At 37.9% G+C, this 23,300-nt stretch overlaps 1 protein-coding gene across 1 annotated transcript in view; it reads left to right on the top strand.

The window, feature by feature from the left end:
- The first annotated feature begins 494 nt into the window (after nt 1–494).
- The window catches only part of LOC137278139 (uncharacterized), a 421,511-nt gene continuing 398,705 nt past the window's right edge, over nt 495–23,300 (top strand). Inside the window, exon 1 of the mRNA XM_067810311.1 lies at nt 495–585. Coding sequence (XP_067666412.1) covers nt 556–585 — 30 coding nt within the window. The 5' untranslated portion in view covers nt 495–555. The remainder of the gene's footprint in view (nt 586–23,300) is intronic.

The following is a 23,300-nucleotide window of genomic DNA, read 5'->3' as shown; positions in this document are numbered from 1 at the left end:
CACACACACACACACACACACACACACACACACAGAGACAGACATATATGCAGAATGCAATGCTGAATCTAGAAAAGAAAAATCTGGAATGTGAACAGAAATTCAAATTCAGGATTTGAGTCCAGAATGTGAAGAAAAAATTCAAATTCGGGATTCGAATCCCGAATCCGTTCCTAGCTTCATGTTGCTGTGATGTTTTGGATAAGGGCCATCTCGCGGGTCCAGTTTTTTTTTAAATTGGTGTAATTGATTTTGTACATGACAAGAACTACATTGGAACATTAATTTTATTTAGTATTTTGTTGGTTTCCAGGAATCATATCGATTAATTGTGATCAGTTGAGTTGTTGAGTTTACCTCCCCATGAGCAACAATGTGTCATATTGAAATCCACCAGTTTATGGTATTGGTGATTATAGCCAGCGGCCCAGCGTTACAAGCTGTGTACGTGTTGACCTAGCACAGCTGACGCTCGCATTCATCACTGCATACAGGTCAGCTTTCCTGCTGGAACCACGCAGTATTAGATGCATGAATTTCTAATTTCGGTGAGACATGGAACAGGTTAAGGTAAAAGGAGGTAAGGTGAGTTGATCATGTTATCTAATATATATTTATGAGACATCCACTGCGCCATGTAGCAAACAGCATATAGACAATCATAAAAATTCCAGGCAGCTGCAAACTATGCTAAACACATCGGAGCGTCAGCTTCATTGTGCGCTTTTGAAGATACACATGTACGTCAGCTTCCACTGCAGTTACACACATGTACACACATGAGGATCTTTTCAGAAGTAACTGATCAATATTTCCACACCAATCACAAATGCTTGTTGTTCACAGCATGAGAGTAGTTGTCAAAAACAGATCAGTTCGTTGTGTCCAGGCCATTTTCTAAAACGATTAAATTGATATTTCTTTGTGTATTATATTACTCATATATGCCCCAGCAAAACACTTTACTTTTTGCATATAAATTCTGTGAAACAGAAACTACAGACATTTCTTTATGTCAACTGGACACACCCACTTTTTTCATTCTGATCCAAGTTTTGAGAAAACATGTCCAAGGTCAATATCTTCTGAATTAAGATGAAAAATGATACAACATAACAAGCACAAATATGATACATGTTCATTCTCGGTTTTTTTAGCTTTCAAATTGCCCAAAATGTGGGCAATAATTTTACAAGTGACTAAATGTGAGGAAATAATAAAACATAATCTTAGCAAAGTTGTGATTATGGATATAATTTCTAATAATTTTCTTTGCAATATTCTTCACCAAAGTTTTATGGGGAATGTTTTATGGGGTGTGGAAACTATCCTTCAACTACTGTTTTTATGCGAAAAATTATTTGTTTCAAAACAAAAGATATTTGAAAGACAACCAAATGGCAAAATAGATTTGTTCTACATAGTGTAGATATCATTTATAACTGGAATTGCTAATGCTACTTTTATTAAATAGTCTTTATCTGTTTTTATGGCAAATGGTTATTATGAACAAACAAGAAAAAATAACATTTAATGGAATGAAATGACTCAGGCTGTGCATGATTAACATGATTAACACTTGAAACAATGGTAGATATCAATGTTGCAAAAAATTATTAAAGAAGGTATTGGCATATATAACATATATGTAACATAAATAAGGCATCATGAGAAAATAAAATTAAATATTTTCCAAAGTGATGATAGACGATATCTACATTTCTCCTTTAATCATCTCAATTGTGTTCAAGCAAGTACACTAATCACAACATATTCCATATTAAAGCATCTGGCGTAACCTCTGTATTTCATGTAACCTCATGAGTTACCACATTGCCCTGAAAAGAAGGAAAAAGAAAAACACAAATAATTATTTCTTTTTTCATGTCCTGCAGGAAACCATGTATTTCTTTTATTGCAGACAGAATGTAAATTTACTTCATTTGATTTGCATAAAAAGTCCTTGCATTTCCAGAAGAAATGTTTTATGATTTTGTATGTGTATGAAATGTTACATAAAATTAAATTAAATTATCTTTGACATGATTTAAAATGTTGGTAAGAAATGTGCAAGGAAACTAATATGTGCAAGGAAAAATGTTCAGTTAATGGTTAGTAGAAGAAAGAAATACATAAATCAAAGACAGTTGGTTCATTAGGGCAACAGAAATTGAACAACATAACACAACTTTAAAAACATTTCTTACAATATTTCTTTACTCAATTATTGTAGCTGAGTATGACTGTATTTTAATTTGATGAATCTAATAATTGTAACATTTATCCATTATCAATGGATGATTTACAATTCTTAATACATGTTTTAATCGTAACATTTATGTATGATCAATCCTTGAATAGCTATTGTATAAAAAGCAACTTAACAGTAAACTATGTTCAGAACATAACCTGACAATTTATATTCCTTAAAAACAAATAGAAAAGAAAAGTGCTAAGACATTTGTCTTAGAAATATTTCTCATCTAAAATATATTCTTTCAAAAGTGATGTACAGTATGATACTACAAATATATCATCTAACAGTAAGTCACAATTAGATTACCAATGTTTGTTGAGCATTGAGTTACTTGCCCTTTGGTGCAAGACACCAGTGGTGTTAACAAAAATATTTCACAACTGTTCCATTTCTCTAAAAATGATCTAAAACTGTTGCTCAGGCAATGATCTTCAATCAGCAAGTGTTTAAAATTGTGCTAAATACCTATACACATGACGGAAACCAAGACGTGTTAGTTTCAGTTGTGGAAACTGTGCGGAAACTGTCTTTGTGCGTTTCCTGAAACGGAAACCTAGCGGAAACCTAAATTACCCAGTATCCATCAGGTTTCTGCAAAAACAGAAACGAAGTTATTTTTACTGTGATATTTCCAAGTTCACATAAAATTTCAAATTTGTGAGAAAAAAATTACTGACCAGAAATCAATGTGACTGCTGATGGTGTCTGCTCCAAACTATCAGTGACAGGGACCAGTTATTTGTTTAACTCTTATTAGCGTGGGAAATGAGCTGGAGCCCATAAAACAATGAAGAATCAGACCAACTGTGTTCATGCAAGAGTTACTTCCCCTGGAAATCAGTTGGCCTGGACATGCTACATGTTGTGGTCTTTGCCCACTTAGTCCTAGGCCAAATGCAAGTGAAGTCTTTATCTTTTAGGATCTCTCAACAGACGTAAGTGTGTTCTCCAGTAATTAGTTTGACACTTCCCACCCCTAAAAAATCTTGTTGATGTGGAACTAACCACAGAATATATCAGGTTACTAAAAACAAACTGGGTTCAGTCCACTGTTGAAACAGTGTCTACATGTTCATAGATGTGCAGTATGGGTGATAAGGCTGGGGGTATCATATTATTTTGATGCGATCTCTCAATTGACCCAGGAGTATACATCTTGTGATCAGTCAGCTGTGTACAACTGTTTGATATCTAGGGGTCCTTTGTCCCTTTCCATCTACCTACAGAAGGACATTTTGCACACTGATTCATATATACCCATGAAGATTTCTGTTGATAACAGGATTGTTTAGTCCAGATTTGCATATTTACAGATTGCCGCCAGATTGCTGGAATAGTGATGAGTGTGGTGTAAAACTAAACTGACTCACTCACTGTTTCATATGTATGCATATTGATGCTCTCTTAAATGGTCTAGTAGCAAATGTTACATAACATGGGTGGGAACAGCCAAAAATGATATAATCACACCAACTCCTTTTGGGGGCACGAGGAGTGAGCTGGCTAAAGTGCAAGGCTAGTGATCCAGTGAGGTTGAGGTGTCATGAACCCACTCGCAATTGTCAGAATGTGATTCTTAATCAAAATGTTAACTTGAAATGTCAGTTCTGCAATGCCTACTGAGACTGTCCAACACCTTGTCAATGGATGCCCTTCCTTGGCACAAACAGCTTTTACTATCATCTCTGCCATGCCTGTGGTCCATCCATGGTACAACCCTAAACATGTCCAGGACATCATGGAAAATGATGCTTTTAAACTTCTCTGGAATAGGTCAATTTACAGCCTGAGACGAATTCCAGCCAACAAAACTGATCTTGTCCTTTTTGATAAAGCCAATGAATTTATTTATATCATTGCATTTTCTGTCTCTTTTGACAGCAATGTGATTGGCAAAACTCAGGAAAATCATGATAAATATGCGGACCTTGCCTTTTAAATGTCTTGCTTGCATCCCAAGTCCACTGTTGTCAGGCTCCCCATTGTTCTCGGTGCCCTTGGTTTGGTACCTCCTGATCTCTTGGCGCAGATGAGGAGAGTGCCCGGGTTCTCCACCAGGAGCACAGCCTTTCTGACAGTCTGCAGTGTTGTTGAGCCTTCATATTCTCCGGAAAGTTCTTGGTGGGTTCGACTAGACAGTGTTTCCTGGGAGAAGTCAAATTCACTGTCTGGTCTGCGTGTAGAGGGGTCGAGGGCCCTGAGCTGATGATGATCTTTGCCAGTCTGACTGCTTCAGGATCATCCGAACCCTCTTTGCTGCATTTTTCTTGTTAATCTGTAAAACATAATAATAATAAGCCTTGGGGTGCCCTCATATTATCCGAAACATTCTCTCTCTAGGCAGCGTGTGGCGGGGGCTAGGGCCCTGAGCTGATGATGAGCCTTACCAACCTGACTTGTGTGAGGATTACCTGAACCCTCTGTGCTGGATACTATCTTTAATCTGTAAAACATAATGACAATTAAATGATCCTTCCCACCTTCATGGCACGTTTAGTAGAGATTCAGAAACACAGATGCCATCTGCAGAATACTGTTTAAAAGGCGCTGGATCAGGAGAAAGAGACTCTTAAGAAAGGCTAATACATGTATGACAAGTTACAATGAAGGAAGAGGTTGGTAGAGTCTGATCAGAGAACAAACTGCAAGGGTATAATTATATCATATCATGACGATCATTTGAGGTTGTGTGAATATGGGTAACCTCCAAAAAGTGATGATATGATGACAAACATGAGGGCATTGATAGTCATCAACTGACCTCTGCTTACATGGTATTGTTATGGCTGCAAGTCTACCAGTTGTTTTCAGATGTTTTTAGTATTTATTTTTGTGTGTGTGTTTTGCTGGGATCGAAATAGGGCTTAATTTGCATATCATGGCACGGTAAGTATTGAAATGGCATAGATGAAATATTTTCAATGTGCCCTGGTGATATGGCTAAAATTATAAAAGTAATACCATAACTAATTAAGTAGAAAATGTTATAAATTTGACAAAACCAAATGATTTGAAATCTATTTGTGCACCATATCAAACTATATTATCAAGGGCATGGCCTTTTGAATGCCTTTGCAAACAACAGGAAATCATGTTTTAGATGATAACATTGTTTGTTACGGTAGGATAGGCAAAGCAATATTCCAGAATCCTATATCTGTATACGTAGATGTGTGAAAGAATAGCAAACTAAGTCTGAGTTCCAAAATTCCCTGGTTGGGATCACTTGATAATTGTGTGTTTTAGAAAATGCTCTCAGTTGATAAACTGGCTTACCAGTGTGGTAACTTGGACTGGAATCCCATTTATTCCAATGTTATTGGGGTTTATAAATATATACATCTTACATTTAAGTGAGTGGATTGAACCCACAATGTGTTATTACTGTCCCATCATACATTGTGAAACTTTTGGGGAGAAATACTTTTTTTCACTTTACATAACAACCCACCTTCCTCCTTGCTGGACATTATCTATTTCTTTAGTGGATAACACTGAACTCTTACAATGAATGTGACAGAAATGCAATAATTTGTCCCTGAAAATAATATTCAACTTGAACCTTAAATAATACATTTATTGGCTACTTACAAAAGCACGAAAACTTGAACAATACACATACTAGTACTACATCATCATCATCGCCATCGCCATCCTCATCCACATTATCAAAAACCCACCAACAGTGGGACAATTACATTCAACTACAATAAAAGCCAAGATAGTAGGGATGTACATGGACATTTATAATACATATACAAAGATATATTATAACTAATTGAAAAAGAGTAGATGTTACAAATTGGATTTTATCTGAAGCCTTTTGGAAACAATTCTAATATATTTTGCTAAGTTATTTAAAGTGATAGCTTTCTTTTGGATTTGAGGTTTGCCATTTTTGACAGATTTGGCCATACAAGATACTGATTTTGGGTAAAATGGGGAAAGCACAACTGCAGCAAAGACTAGAATCTTGACTAGAATACTGTGTAACATAATCTTATGAAGAGAAATAACTGCAAAATCTCTACAGTAGAATTACTGATAAGGTCAGATCAACTTTATTTCTTGTTTTACAGATCTTTCTGGTTTTACTTTTTCAAGAATAAGAACACAAATAAAACTTTATTTTCTGAGCGAAAAGCAACAAAGCAGTTGGATTGGATGAAATTCCATAAGAAGCACTGAATTAATAAACTTTATAAATGTTTTCAATTTATAAATTTTTTCAATCTTAAACCATCAACATGCAGAGGAATCACACTATTGTCAGTTCCATGTACAATTTACTGTGTTATCCTGAACCAGAGACTGGTTATATGGCTGGAAAATCATACTATCTTATCAGAAGAACAAAATGGATTCAGAAAGGAAAGGAGCTAACTTGAGCACAAATATTCACTGTCTACAATCATCAGAGAAATAGAAAGATGGCAATACAAAGCATTTTCACATGTTTCATTGACCTGAAAAGGGCTTTTGACAATGTGAATCCATGTTAAAATCTATTTATGAATCAATTTGGTGCACGAAGATGTGAAATGTTCTCTGTTGGTTAATGGTCATATAAGCCCAATGTTTTATATAAACAAACAGGGATACTCTCTACCCTCCTAACTATTTTCAGTATACATGAATGGTGTTGTGGAAAATATAAATGCTCTAAATTGTGATATTTGTGTTGATAGCACCCGTTTGACATTGGTGCTGTTTGCAGATGACATTGTGCTCCTTGCTACTTGAAGAATCATCACAGAACGATAAACACAGTGCATATGTCATGCTCTAAATGGCATCTAACCCTAACAATGACACAACAAAGATAATACACTTCAGAAATAGGAATATCAACTGACAGCAGATATTTTTCATGGGCAACATGAAATCATAATAGACAACAAACATAAATATCTGGGACTGTGGTTTGATGAATATTTGGACCTACAACATCATTGTGGCTTGGCTTCGCGAATGAAAATTCACTCCAGCGAATGTTGAAGATGGTGCAGAGAAGTACTTGAGAGAACGGATGTGAATGCGGTCCTTGAGCCATAGAGGAGAGTGGTAAGAACCATGAATCTGTAGATGCGAATCCTTGTCTTGTTCTTCCAGGTTTTGTTGTTCCAAACATGTTTGTACAATCTGCCAAAGGAGCTATTTGCCCTTGAGAGTCTGTTGTCAATTTCATTTTTGATACTTGCATCGAATGAGATGATGCAGCCCTGGTAGGGGAATTGCTGTGTTGATTTTCATTTTCTTTTAAAAAAACCCAAGAAAATGGGTAGGAACAAACACTGAGAACTGGGGGATGTAATAATAATAATAATGAGGGTACTTATACTGCGCAATGCTCCATGCCACTTAGGGGCATGCTCAAAGCGCACACAAACAGTTAAAAATAACATATAAAGGACACATGAGAAAAAGGGTCGTAAATAATACTGGTGATTGTGGGTAGCTGAGTGTCAAGAATTTTCACGAAGAACTTGGTGGGTACAGGATCCAAGGGACATGAAGTTACCTTGGAGGACATAATGATCTTCCTAATATCAACATCACAGACAGGATCAAAAGACAATAGCGGCTGACCAGTAAATTCTTTGGATGATATATTCTCACACACCGCTCCCATAGAATATCGTAACTTGGCGATTTTCTCCGTGAAATATGTTTTGAACCGATCGACAGTAATTTGAAGGTCGCCTTGTGGTAAAGTCACGTCTTTTGTTTTCCCTAAGAGCTATTGTTTCCCTAAGAACAGTGTGGAATATAGATGTTTTGGGCTTTGAGAGTTTGCCTCAATCTCGCTATGTATATGCTCTGATTTCGCCGTTTTGATACACTTTGCGACATAGTTCCGGGCAGTACAATACAGCTGACGATGAATCACCAGTCTGGACTTGCGCCAGCGACGTTCAGCTATACGCTTCGCCCTCTTGGCCCTTAATATCTTAAAGTTATACCATGGTGCAGCGCCCTTGGGAACCACCTTCTTCAATTTTACTGGAGCATGTTTGTCCAGCAAAGTTTTGAGAGTGGCATTGAACAGGTCTACAAGCTCCTCTATATCATTAGGAGGATTCGAAACAAGAGGAGACTCTACAAGGTCCTTCTTGAAACCCCCAAGGTCAACGCTCTTCATGTTTCTAATTTGCAATTCACGTTGTTTTGAGTTGGGTCGCTGGAAGTTTAACGTGAGAGTCACCATAGAATGATCTGAGAATATAGGTTCTTTGACTTCCAGGGTTTTGATAACACGTGGATCATGTGTAATTACCCAATCAATAGTATGCCCTGACCAGTGTGTTGGTTCACACACATGCTGTTTCAAATCACAGCTGTCAAGAATCCTGCACATTTTGGCCGTCAGAGAGTCATTCTGGTTGTCAAAATGTACATTGAAATCTCCTAATATCAAGAGAGACTTAGTTTGTTTTCCCAATGATGTACATAGCCTAGAAAATTCTTCACAGAAACCAGAGTTTGTCAGTTTATTTGTTTTGGATGGTGGGGGTCTGTATAGACAGACAGACTTAATAGTACTCTTTCCGCATGTGATATTTACCACCAAATATTCAAAGGAAGAGAAATCACTTGCCTTTGATTGAAAAGTGAGCAGTAAATCATCTCTATAAATGACAGCTATGCCGCCTCCCCATCTGTCAATTCGAGAAATATGCTTGAGTTTATACCCATTTGGTGTCATTTCTGCACATTTGGATTCATCTCCAGTCGGAGATAACCAGGTCTCAGTGATGAACAGTAGATCGACCTGAGAATCCAAAATGTAGTCGAATATATCCAATGTTTTGTTTTTGGCAGATTGTGCATTCAAAAGGCTGATCTTCAAGAAATCTTGTCGATTCACTTTGGGATGGACAGTGATCAGATTTTTAACATTGCAGCCAGAACCTCGCTCTGATTGATTAGGTAACCTTGTTGACACTATTTCAATGATGTAAGATGGTTTTAAAAATTATTCATCTACAGAGACTTATTGACCTTTTTGAAAAACATCAAAATGAATAATGTGTTGTTCACGTGCATGGGTTGATTTGTTTAGGAGTTTTGGAAAACAGAAATAGTGGTGCGTTCATCAGATGTCTGTCTTTGAAAAGTTTGTTAGCGTTCATACTCCCTATCCAAATTGAAAGTTTTCCTACCTTTTTTTAAGAGTATAATTCTGGAGATAGAGATGGCTGACAGAGCCGAGCTCTGACAGCTCAACTTTGGGGCTGCTTCTCCATGTCACCAACAAGTCCATAGTGAGTTAGACGACAGGATCATGAGGCTCAAAGACGTGTTAAGTCACAAAGAGAAGTAAGAAACATTGTTTTATCCACAATAAAGAAGTTGACATCCATAAATCTGGCTTTTCTTATGCTTTCCACTTCTAAATGCCCTTCAAAGATTAGATGTCCAGTCAACCAAAAACCAGGACTTCACAAAAAGGAAACTGTTGGAAGCCATTGAAATCCGCTGCCACAAACCTTTGATCAATAGACACCATGGATACTACATATCCCCTGCCTATGAAGAACTAATCAAACCATAGACTATCTAAGCATTGAGTCATTTGTTTACTACTTAATCCCACTCATCATTGGCTTCATCACTAGTGCTCTTTGTTGTTTTAGTTCCCTAATGGCCTCATCCAATTATGTACCACTTGTTTATTCTAGCTTATGTTGTTGTTGATGTTAATCTGCTGTACATGTACATGTATATCAAGCTTTTCACTATTTGGTTGGGTTCACATTTAGCTTGATAACGATCGTCAATCACGTGATATAAACAAGAAGTTGTAATCCATAAAGCTGTATGTTTCATTCTTGAGGGGAGTATTTAATCCTGGTAATCCTTTTAAATGGCACTAATCTTGTTACTGGATGCTTGGATGCTTACAGTTTTACAATAGGATGCTTTGATTAGATTTGGTTTTATGAGAGTTTATTTTTAGACATATTCCCTGAAACTGCTTGAAAGCTTGAGCTTGAATGCTTAACTTATCATTGTAGCATCTCCAGTTTTTGATGGAATTATTGAAATGAAATATTAGCATTAAACCTTTTTGGAAGAAAAGATTTATTTCTCATACATGTAGTATGACATAAAATGAAACAGAAACATTTTCAAAGCACACAAGATCTCCAAGTATTTCATTTATTTTTACATGTAGCAAAATAATGAAACCATGAACTGCAGAAAACGTTTAGGAATCATCCATCAAGTTATGTTTGTGAGTGTCATAGGCTTTGTTTGAATTTGTAGGAACAGTGTGAAACTGTGTACATTGTAGTCTATTTTGTTTTTATTCATTTGACTTTAACAAAATGGGTCTGCAGATTTCATTCAGGGCCTGTAGATATTAAAGTCTGCAGGTAGCAACAGGCCTTGATGGCCAACTGGTAAAGTAAAGCATTACAAACATTGTTTTTTTGGGATTTTGTTTTCTGACCCAGCACAGTTCCAGCACACAAATCCTTGACCACCACAGATAGACTCATACAGAACAGCTTGTTGAAGTGAAATGTTTTTCGTCAATGACAACAATACTTTCCATGAAGGACACCACCCTTTACGACAATGGTATAGTATTCCCAGAAATTATTGAGAATCATGTTGCGTCATGTAACTCATTATGTTTATTAACTTCTGGCGTTTTACTTACATAAACATGTTAAAACATCATCCTTTTACAGTCTCAGTCTTGTTTTAGTACTTTGTTACACCTCCTCGCTCAGCAGTGCATGCCTGAATACGCCTAGGCACACTACCCATCAAAGTTTGTAGGTAATCGTGTGACAGGGTATCCCAATATTGGACCACCTCGGCCTTCATATCTTCAATATTTCTCAGTCCCTTTTGGTTTATTCTGTCCTTCATGACTCCCCACACATTCTCAGTTGGGTTTAGGTCTGGGCTGTAACTGGGCCAGTCTAAAACTTGAACATTTTCGCCCGACAACCACTGTTTTGTGTAGCGCGCAGTGTGTTTTGGGTCATTATCATGCTGGAAAATCCAATCATCTTCATACAATGTTTGTGCTGTCGGAAGAAGGTGACCATTTAGAATGTCAACGTATCTTTCTTTTGTCAAGTTTCCCGTGAAAACACACAATGGCGTCACAGTATGGTTTGACAGTATCTTTGGTCCAAATTTTCACACAATTAGGGAAAAGCCAAACAGAACTTTCATTCGAAAAGAAAACATTATCCCAATCTTGATTTTCATGAGCCCGACACCAGTTTAAACGTTTTTCCTTTTGTGCATCTTTCATCAACGGCGAGGGAATTCCACGTTTTTTCACCCAATTAAGTCTCTGTAATTCCTGCCAAACTGTTTCATTGCATACCTGAGGACTTCCTCTGCTAATCATTTCATTTCTGATGTTCTCAACACTTTTCAATTTGCCCCTACTCACAATCTGCCCAAGTCTTCGGCGATCCACAACACTGAATTTCCTAGGCCGACCTGCCCCTGCTTTGTGCTCTATCCCGGTTCCTGTTTGAATATTCTTCAAAGTTCTGTATACTGTAGACAGAGGAATACCATGTCTACAAGCTAACACTTTAGCATCAGCCTCACCCCTTTCAAAATCATCTAGAATGAGCTTTCTTTTCTCTCTTGCTGTAAATTCTGCCATGTCAACACAGGAAGCCGTCTGCTCAGACAAGGGAGATAACTCTTGACGTAATGAGCTGCCTTCTAAGCCTTCAAGAGTTGTCTCCCTTATTTAGTATGCTTAGTGCATAGTGAAAGCCCTTTTTCCAACCTTGGCATCATTAGAAAAAAAACAAAGATTTTCTCAATAATTTCTGGGAACACTGTATATAAGTCACTTTCACTACAGTCCAGAACAACCCCATTGAGGTTTCTGGGATCTGATTGGCCCTGTCAGGGTGAGGAAATTGAACAGTTATATTGTCACAAATGTTTACTGATGTCATCACATGTCTGCTATGTTTGACCACTCTCTCAGCCTGCTGCATCTGTGATTCATTAGCTTTCTTCGTATTCAGATGGATATCTTCCTGTCGAGTGTCAATTGTAGAGTCAGATGGCAAATTACTCGATGCTGGATGACTAAGTTGGTTTCTGGTGGAGGGTTTGTAGAAGTATGGACTCTTCACTTGATGTGGGATGAGATACTGTAGAAAGAAGATCATCTTCACTTTGAAGCTTCTGGATGATCTCAGGGAAGAAGACTTGATGAATTTACTCCTGGCTTTGCATCTTCACCAAGGGGTGCTGCAAAGGAAGAACATTTAAAGGGGCACTGATGCGGAGCGTATAATGTTTCTCGCCAATGGTCTAATTACGAAACCAAGTAGCTAATTGGTCAGCACCCGCTCCCTCGACCGTGACGGACAAAAGGACTGGGCTCCTGTCCACATTAGCAGAATTTCTTCACCCTATTTAAAAATATCCATGGTATTCCTTATCTGATTGTAACAAAATATCCCAGCAGTGCAGTTTTATTTTCTGATGCCTGGATGGTATAGTGACTGATCCAATTTGATCCTATTTCTATGTTTTTACTACGATATTTAATCATGTCATGTGAAAATATGATGTCTACAGGCATGTAGCAAGCCATTTGTTTCATATGAGTCCGAAAGATTGCAAAGCTTAAATTTAGATAGTCTTGAGGGTTGGCCCAGCTGTCATAGCTAAAATCATATGTATATTTTGGTAGCTATGGTAGCTATCTTGGTTTATTATCTATGATAATAAAAACACGCAGTTGATTTATCTGAATTTGTAAACTAAAAATGACGACTTTTCCATTGGTAGAGAAATCAGAAAATTTTCTTATGTGAAAAAACTGATTACACCTATTTACCCAAGTACACAGCAAATGCCTGTATGTATTTCTTATGTAACAACAGAGTTCCGTTGGTATCCTCAAAACAGTTTCAGTACATAAGTGCTTTCAAGCTTCATGCGACACAGAGATTACATCTTCCTTGCATTTGATGGTATAAACCTACACATGTTATTTGTCATCATTTACTTGATGGTCAGTGAATGAATTTATAACAGGTTAAATTAGTCGTGACACCACTCAGATTACTCCACATAGCTTCTCCTATATGGGGTAAATACTCAACATTATTAATTAAGGTCTTATGTGGCAAATGCGTTACATGTTTTATTATGTACGCACATTTTCCTGGCTATTTGATTGGTCCAGAGGCGGTCACGTGACCGTCGACAGAAAAGCATATTGACTCCAACCCAGGTCCGACCAATATTCGTATTGACTTGAGTTACTAAAAATAGATTTTGAGAGACCCGGATGAGGACTTCCCTATGATTCAACCAATGAGAGAGCTTTGCTTGACGGAATTCCCGTTACGCTTCATTCGTAACGCTGAGATGACAGAAAGTAAACAAACTCGTTTTGCGGAACTTTCGGATACTGAAAAAAAGATTATTTTGGAAAATGTTGAAGCCAAAAACACAAAGAAGGCCACTTCAACGGCGATACGTGTTTTAGGGAATACCTGAGCCAAAAGGGCAAAACTATCGAATTTGAAAATCTCACCCCTGAAGATCTTGACGCTATTTTATCAGAGTTTTACCTAGAAGCAAGGACCGAAAAAGGAGAAAAATACAAAAAATCAACGCTCATGGCCTACAGACATGGAATACAGAGGTACATCGAAAAAACAAGACCTGACATTGACATAATACGAGGCGCAGATTTCAAGACATCAAGCAAGACTTTCAAGGCGATGGGAAAAGAATTGAAGCGCACTGGATTCGGCGAAGTAAATCATCATGCCAAAATAGCCGACGCAGATCTGATTAAACTGTACGACTACGTTTGCAGTGATGACAGTCCCGTATTTCTACAATACAAGGTGAATAGACAAATACAAAAATCGTTATGTAATCAAACTGTTTTTGATGCACTACACTTCAATGTATTTACAATTTTAATGAGTATAAATATTGATCAATCATGATTCTATAAATCCATTAATTAGACCTAATATTTGACGATCAGGTGTTCCTGGATATAATGCTTCACTTTGGAAGGAGAGGGAGAGTGAACCTGGCAGCACTAAGGGTAACAGACCTAGCGGTTACCACGGACGCTGAGGGAGACATGTTTGTTTACATGTGCACGGACGAACAGACTAAGAACCATCAAGATGACGGAGACCGTGCTAGAGGGAGGATGTATGAGAAGAAAGGTATGCAATTTTATTGAACACATTATTTTGAATGTAAGCCAATATGATTGTAAACACTGAAAGGATACATACCAAAGTTACAACAAATGACGCTGGCGAGGCAACCGTGACTACAAATATCAAGGGACGTCACTCTCATTCAATTTCCTTCGGCTGTTTTAAGTTTTGATAAAAGCTTGCTCAAAGGTTCAAATCCATAAAATGTTACATTATTATGCACTTTTATTCAAACAATTTATTCATTCTTTTACAGACAATACAAGATGCCCAGTCCGTTCTTATGTGAAGTACATAAGACTTCTGAATAAAAACTGCCCAAAGTTGTTCCAACAACCGAACACGAAGATGGAATATAACCAGCACTATTATCCCATTGCCCTTGGCCACAACCGTATCGGTTCAATGATGCCAAATCTGAGCATCAAGGCAGGGCTCTCCATGAAATATACTAATCACTCACTGAGAGCGACAACTGTTCACGTCTTGGACGCAGCTCAGGTCCCTTCCCGCCATATTATCACCGTGACTGGACATAAGTCTGAGTCTAGCCTAAAAACATACACTGGCTACACTGATGAGAAAGCCAAGAAGAAAATGTCAGCAACCATAGCTGAGAAAACCTGTGATGCTGCCGCGCCTGTTGATGATATCAATAACTTCCTGAATGATGTTGACTTTGACAGACTTCTGGAAACAATTGATGTTCATGAAACTACTGACTCTGCAATTAAGCCTAATGTGCAGATGCAGAGCAGCATGGTACATAACTGCTTGACCCGAATGCCCGGACCTGTAATGCATGGCTGCAATGTTACTATTAACTACAATTTCTACCAACACCAGTAAAATGAGCTTTGTATTGTCACAGTATTGTTGACGTAAGGTTATTGGTTTGTAGTGGAAATAAAATTACTTTTCTTGACTGAATGATTATGTTTTGGTTTTTAGAAGTTCATTTTCTGTAATTACATAATAAAACAATTATAGACTGGTGAATTCGGTCAATACCTGTTTTTATGGACCCGCGAAAAGCAATATTGACCTCGGACTTCGTCCTCGGTCAATATTGCTTTTCGCGGGTCCATAAAAACAGGTATTGACCTCATCACCAGTCTATAATTGTATAATGTTATATGTGCATGTAAGGGTTTATCAAAGGATTAACCGATAACACTCTGATTGATTAATTCCTTTTTTCTTCTACAGCAGATTTGTCAAAAGTCAGTGTGTGTAGATGTACTAATCTATACTGACTACACCCTGTCATAAAGTGCAAGTGTAGAAAAACATCCTCCCTTCAAAGAATTAACCACCACTGCATTGATTGATTGCTCATTATTGGTTAACTAAATTACATAGAACAGCATCATACAATTAGTTGCCAGCTGTGCTATGTTATGACAGGTTCATCAGATTTTCACCAGTGTGAAAGACCTGAAACGATGTGACTGTTGTAAGACACATGATATAGAGCAGGATTATCTACCAGCTGCAGATGAATGGAATATCATTCTTTTATGTGGATATTGATGATACATTCCTGAGCAAGGTAGTAGCCTGACATTGTTTCTATAACATTAGTCTGTTTTAAATTCATTATTTGCATACTTTTTTTTGTTTATTTGTTGTAGCATTCAGCAGAATCTATATGACAGAAAACACACTAGATCGCACATAGGGCGTGTGTGAAATAGGATCCCCATTGGCAGTCTATACAATGGTTAAATGCTACAGTCATGTTAGAAATTTAAGATAAGTATAATCAGACCATGTGTTCTTTTACTAATTTCCAAAATCATACAAATATGACAATAAGCTCATTAGGGTTATGAGACAAAATATAAAGACGTACACTAGCTTCATTATTTTTCCTTCCTGATATTTTTGTACCATTTCTACCACTGACACATGATTAACCTTCAAAGTGTTTCATTTGTTTTCATAATACATTTGTTACGAGGCAAAAATGACTTCATCCTTTTTTTTTGATCTGCCTATAATAAAACTCTCAATTTTTGTGCATATGCTCTGCGCAGCAGAGGTCACAAACCAGTTACGAATTCTGGGATATCATTCGGATGCTCACGGGAGAAAAACAATAACAAAAGGAACAACCAGTCACGGAAATTGCTCCGCATCAGTGACCCTTTAATTCCACTGTCAAAACTGAGTTTTTCTGAAACAGCACAAATGTAAGTCTGACTGTCCAAGTAGTTGTATTGTTGTCACCTAACCATGCTACCAACATGTCCTTTATCAATGGGCTCTCTCAACAGAGCATTGGCACTTGGCATAATTGTTCTTGAAAAGGGTGAGAGCTGCTTGGGTCACATTAGCGCATTTCTTGGATACTTCTTTCACCATCCTGTCTCTCCCACCATAACCAGTCACCAAATAGCCTCTCTTGATAACATTAAATGTGTCTTCTTTGCTGACAAAGTAGACTGGAGCTTCATCAGGTTGTTGGCATCTTTGTATCGACTTTCCCCTTTCATCCCCTTTCTGTATAATTTCGTACTTGTTCAGGATGTAATAGTGATGAGAGGTCTTCTTGGAAACAATATCAGGATCAATATTTTCACTGAGTAGTTTACCATACTCTTCTTTAGGGATCAGGACTCCTATTCTCGTCATAGGTCTTGTACAGGGACTGTATAGAGATTTCTTCAAGCTTCATTTTGCACATGTGACTAACATTGCAGAAAAACCTCTTTCACATGCTTAGTCAATGACAGAACAACAATTCATGTGATAACAGCAGTCATGTTTATTCCACCACCCTACATTCAAGGGACATCACTCTAGTTGACACTAGTATTAGAGCTGGCATTAAGTCTTACGCAGTTGTCTCCCTTAGACTGTTAACTTTATATACTCTTTAAGTGCCATACACTACACCACTCTCCCCTAAGTTTTTAACAATTAAAAACTTGATTTTACAATAAACTTGCACTAACTTTAAAATGTGAACTTTAAAATAATTAACTGAAAGCGATGTAGAGCCTACATCTTAAAAAGTCTCTGGACATTTTTTTTTTTTTTTTTGTAAACCTAGCACAAATTTCCTGTGGGAATTTTAACACTAGAACTTTAACATTAGAAATCAGAGTAATTTTTTCACAGGTCTCCCTCGGACTTCGAACCTCTTTGGTGGATGTCAGTCTCGTTGTGGGTATCGTCTCTGTGGAACTGTGGTTGTCTCAGGTGCAGCCACTACTGAGACGTCAGGTTTCTCTGCTGGTTCAGCTGGTTTTGCAGGTTTATCAACAACTTCAATTTGCTGATTTGAAGGGGTTAGAGTCACTGGAATTTCAGGTAGGTCACTGTGACCTTTAGTGAGTTCTGGAATCAAATCAGCTGCACCTGACCTGATTTGATCTATGTGTCTCTTCCAGACTTGCTGCCCTACTGACACATGATAGTTTCTGTCACCGTGTCTCTCTAGAACAGTTCCTTGTACCCACTCAGGACCTTGAACTCCGAAGTCCGGCACGAATACTGGGTCACCTGCATTGAAGAATTGTGCTGCTTTCTCAGACAGTGCTTCTTTGCTGGACATCAGACTTTCTCTTGAAGGTGCTGACAATCGTGTTCGTAGTATGAGGAATTCTGCTGGGGTTTTCCCTGTCGCATGTGGGGTTGTTCTGTAGGAGAACAAATATCTCTGTAGCTTGTCAGAGGTGTCACCTGCTTGATTCTTCATTTTCTTCAGCGCCGTCTTGAATGATTCAACTGCTCGGTCAGCTTGTCCCTCCGTAGCTGGATGCTTTGGTGCTGTGCAAGTGTGACGAATGTTGTTCATTCTCAGGAAATCTTGGAATTCTTCTGACATAAACTGGGCCCCATTATCAGTCACGATGTGTTCTGGTAGCCCGAAGATAGCAAATAGTTTTCTCAGGTGCTTGATATTGACAGTCGATGTCGTTGGTATGACATCCATCCACTTGGAGTGCATGTCGACGGCCACTAAGAATGTGTGTCCTAGGAATGGTCCTGCGAAGTCAATGTGAAGTCGGGACCATGGAGATGAAGGCCATTTCCAGTTGGTAGAGGGAGCTGCGGAAGGTTGATTTGCAGTCTCTTGGCAGTTGAGGCAATGTTTGACTTTGTTTTCAATCTTGTGGTCCAGTCCTGGCCACCACAAGACTGATCTTGCCACTGATTTCATCCTGACCATCCTGGCATGTTCTCCATGGAGTTCTTCCAACAGCATCTCTTGGAATTCCAGTGGGATTATTACTCTTGAGCCCCAGAGAACCACGCCCTATTCCACACTTAGTTCCAATCTTCTCTGGAAATATGGTCGAAGTTCTGCTTCTGTTTCGTCCAGGTATTGTGGCCATCCTTCCAGCGTATGGAGGTGAACTCGTCTCAGTACCGGATCTCTACAGCAACTTGTTTTGCTGTGATTGGCAATTCTTCGTTGAATGTTTTCACCAGTAGAATCAACTCTGTTTTGTTCTCTGTGGTTTCATCTTTTGGCGGTGCCTATGGCAATGTCGATAACTCATCAGCTGGTGCATTCTGCTTGGATGTTCGATACTCTATCTTGTAGTCGAATGAAGCAAGAATCAGTCCCCATCTTTTGATGCGTGATGCCGCCATGACTAGAGTTTCTTTCATTGATGAGAACAGTCGGAGCAGTGGGCGATGATCAGTTAGTGGTTCAGCATTCCGAGGTAGGACCTCAATTCAGATACATTTTTGGGTTTTGGTGCTTGCTGGATTGCTGTGACCTTTTCCTTCGTTGGGTGGATTCCTTTCTCATCTATAATGTACCCTAGGAATTGGACTTTCTTCAAGAAAAACTTGCATTTGTCTGGCCTCAGTTTGAGTCCTGCTTCCTGTAGTGCCCTTAACACTGCTCTCAGGTTTGACATGTGCTCTTCTCGATTTCTTCCAGTGACACAGATGTCATCCATAAAGATTACGACGCCTTTGATGCCCTTCAGTATCATCTCGATTGTTCTTTGCAACAATGTTGGTGCCGTACTTACACCATACAGTAATCTTCTGAACTGGTACAGTCCTTTTGTTGTGTTGATCGTGGTCAACTTGGGCCACCTCTCATCCAGTTGAAGTTGCTGGTACGCATGTTTCAGGTCCAGCTTGGTGAATTCTTTCCCTCCATGAAGTTCAGCAAGTAGCTATTCGACTTTAGGAATAGGGTAAGTTTCTACCTTCAAGTACTTGTTGAGAGACATCACATTCCCTCAAGTGGCCTAATCCCTTATCAAACACTTGGAAGAATTCTATCAACAAGTCATTTTGTGTATCAGCTGTGGTGTCTACCAGACTGATACTACTGATGGAGAGCATACTCTTGCAATGTCATTTGAACACTTGCAGATATTTGACATGGGTTTCCCGCCATTTTCATGTATGTCAGTTCATGGAACTTCAAATCAATATTCACCCAGTTTTAGGAATCTGTAGACCCTTCTGAACACTTAGTCCAATTTGCCTTGGCTTGGTGAACGGGATCCCATCCTCATCGTCATTTGTTCTGTTGTGTAGCCACCGTGATTGCCCTTAGTCAATGACAGAACAGCAATTCATGTGATAACAGCAGCCATGCTTATTCCACCACCCTACATTCAAGGGACATCACTCTAGCTGACTCTAGCATTAGAGCTTTCATTAAGCCTTACAGAGTTGTCTCCCTTAGACTGTTAATTTTTTTATACTCTTAAGTGCCATACACTACATTATTGTGATCAAATGTTGTTAGAAGCATGTACTACGTCACCTGAGTAATGGAATGAGACTATACTCCTCAAAAGTGAGTGGGAAACCTTGCACTAGTTCATGTTGTTACTATGGTCATTCAGTTCTTTTATCTTAACAAGCTCTATTTACACCTTTACATCACAAGTATCATACATAAAAACAAAAATAAAAACATCTAAACGGTCAAGCAGTTTCAGGGAATATGTCTGAAAAACCTCTCCTAAAACCAGGGAATATGTATAAATCCTGAAAATTGTAGGTATTGTGTATATTTCCTGAGTGAATCAGACGTCACATGTGTTACCCGAAACTTTCAGGGAGTGTGCATGTTTCCTGATTATACATATTCCCTGTGACATATATATAATAATGCAATAATATTTCTTCTTGGTTCACGCTGATGTCCACATTACTAGGCCTGCTTCACTTGCCTCTCATTCATACTCAACATAGATATTTATTCTGTACATAACACTGTTGCATAATTGTCATGCATCATGTTAAAGATATCATGATAAATTTTTTTGTGATGTAGTCATTTCACCTAATATTGAGTGCATAACTCACATTTTAATGAAATTCCACTGTCCCCAATTTGATATTTCAGACCTTTTCCTTTTCAATTTACATAATCGTTTTTCTTTTATGCTGCAGGGATTCACCCACAGTAGAGATCTGAAAATTGTCCATATAAATGTTCATAGTCTCAGAGAAAAACTTGCCTCAAATGAAAGTGAATTAAACGATTATGACGCTATTTGTATTTCAGAAAGTTGGTTAAATGATTCAATAAAGAGTTCTGATTTGGATATTCATGGATGTCAGTTACCTCTCAGAAAAGATAGGGCAACAAGGGGTGGTGGAGTAGCAAGAAACAGCTATATGCAACATGTTTAGACTATCTAAGTCCACCCAGTCTTAAGGCGATATGGATTCAGATTAAACTAAAAAAGACAAATAATTCTGTTAAGGACTTTTTATAGATCAAACAGAAGTGAGAAATACTGGAATCAAGTTTGTCAGTCAATTGGAAATGCTATCAACATGAATATGGATAGCATTGTTGTTTATAATTTCAATATCGATACATTGAACAAAATTAGTGAGAAAGTAAGCGAGCAAATGTATAGTATGAAACAGCTTATCACAGAACCTACTAGAATTACTCAAACATCATGTACACTGATTGATTTAATCTTTGTAACAAATTCTGTTTTGAACTCGGGTGTACTTGATCCTGTTTGCAGTGACCATGGTCCAGTTTTCGTTACTATCTGTGATACAATGACGAGTCATTATTGTTTTGAAAGAAAAATATAGTACTACGACGTAGCGGACATTGAAGGTTTGAATATAAGTTTTCAAAATACAGACTGGTTAAACCTCATTTCAAATGAAATCAACATGGAACTGAATTAGTAATGGAAAATATTGTTTATCTTTGTGACACCTTTATTCCAAATACGGTTGTAACTATATGATCGTGCAACCCACCATGGATGAATAATTCGACTTGCAGACTAAAAAAAGAAACAGCCAAACGTAGGAAATCAAGGTACTAGGCAAAATTTAGAAAACTTAGAAATAAGGTGACATCAGCGGTAATGAAAGCTATATTATAAGGGTCTCAGGTCCAAATGAGGGTACCAGTGAAATCCCTTATCTAACTGGCGTGCTGGTCTGCTTGGGGGAATGAAGTCAGCAAAGAGTCCGAAGTCACAAGAAGCTAATTACAATTTTATTAACAAGAAATAGAATAACAAGGGTGGCCACAGAGAGCCGGTACAACCCTCTGGGCTCAGGGCTAGAGTTGGTCTGAGTTGGAAGTCTAAACCCTTCTGAGCCACAAATGGAATTGGAGACTATTTAACTAAACTTGAAACAACAAAAAGGTTGTGGCTCGTTAAAAGATACAAAATGGGTGTGCCCTATAATAGCCAATGAAATACTGAATGTACAGAGTGGGGTGTGACCTAATGGAATAACCAGACAGAGGGGAGTGCTCTTAATCCTATTAATCCTATCTTAAGTGGCATTAATCCTGCTGGCACATTTACTGTATGCTTGGGCTAGTTCTATCCAAGCCTGTTTTGATGTGTCAATTATAATAGCTTGGATTACAATAGATGTCCTTCACTGGGCCATGGCTTAATGACCTTAATTAAAAATGTTGTCACACTGTTGTACTAATGATATGTTTTCTTTAAGGAAGCTCATTAAACTGTCTAGAATGAACTGTTTGTCTAACCGTAGCATTTTGAATATCTCAGGCTAGGATTTATGTACAAACATCTTTAAACAATGCACTTGTAATTTTAAACCCTTGTGGAGTTGTAGATCTATGAAATTAGTTCTTGCTTTAAGATGGTGTCTTCCTCTAAGCTACTACTGATCATGATGAAATTAATATGCTATATGTATATTTTCTTAATATCTGAATCCTAATGTATAATGCTTGTAGTGATAATAAATGAATTTTTGTATAAATTATTATTCCATGATAGCTAAATGAGATTATTATTCTAAACTTGATGGCAAATTAAATAACAATAATAATTAAAAACTGTGGTGGAAATTAGTTATCAATTACTTGAAAAAGAGAAGTAATAACAACAGAGAAAACTCAAAGTCTGGTTTGTTGACACCTATATGTCTGCCTGCCTGCCTGCCTGCCTGTCTGCCTGCCCGTCCACCCGCCCGTCCACCTGCTAAAGACAATATGGAATACACAGCTTCAATCGTTGACCACATGCAATCTGAACTTCAATCAGGCCCAACGTCATAAACAAAATAAATTGATTTATGACTCATCTACGTGAGTCCTGTCTCTGCCACATTATGTAATTCGGCAGGTGTGTTACTTGTACACATGACAAGTTTTTATGTCTGTGGGCTGCAAACAAACTACATCCATTTTTCCGGATGACTGGATTTGACGGAAACTGCTGAGATGATTTTTTACTTCATCAAACTCAGATTCAGAGAACGTGTATTTACAAAACCTAACATCTCTATATACATTCTCAATGGATAACAACTTCTTCTAGTGTATATGAGTTTGTTTGACAACAGTATATGAATCCATACTGAAATGACGCATCAAGTAC

The sequence above is a fragment of the Haliotis asinina genome, chromosome 3, assembly GCF_037392515.1.
Source record: "Haliotis asinina isolate JCU_RB_2024 chromosome 3, JCU_Hal_asi_v2, whole genome shotgun sequence".
NCBI classification, from domain to species: Eukaryota; Metazoa; Mollusca; class Gastropoda; order Lepetellida; family Haliotidae; genus Haliotis; species Haliotis asinina.
The sequence above is the reverse complement of the archived record's forward strand: the minus strand, read 5'-3'. Positions and strand labels throughout refer to the sequence as shown.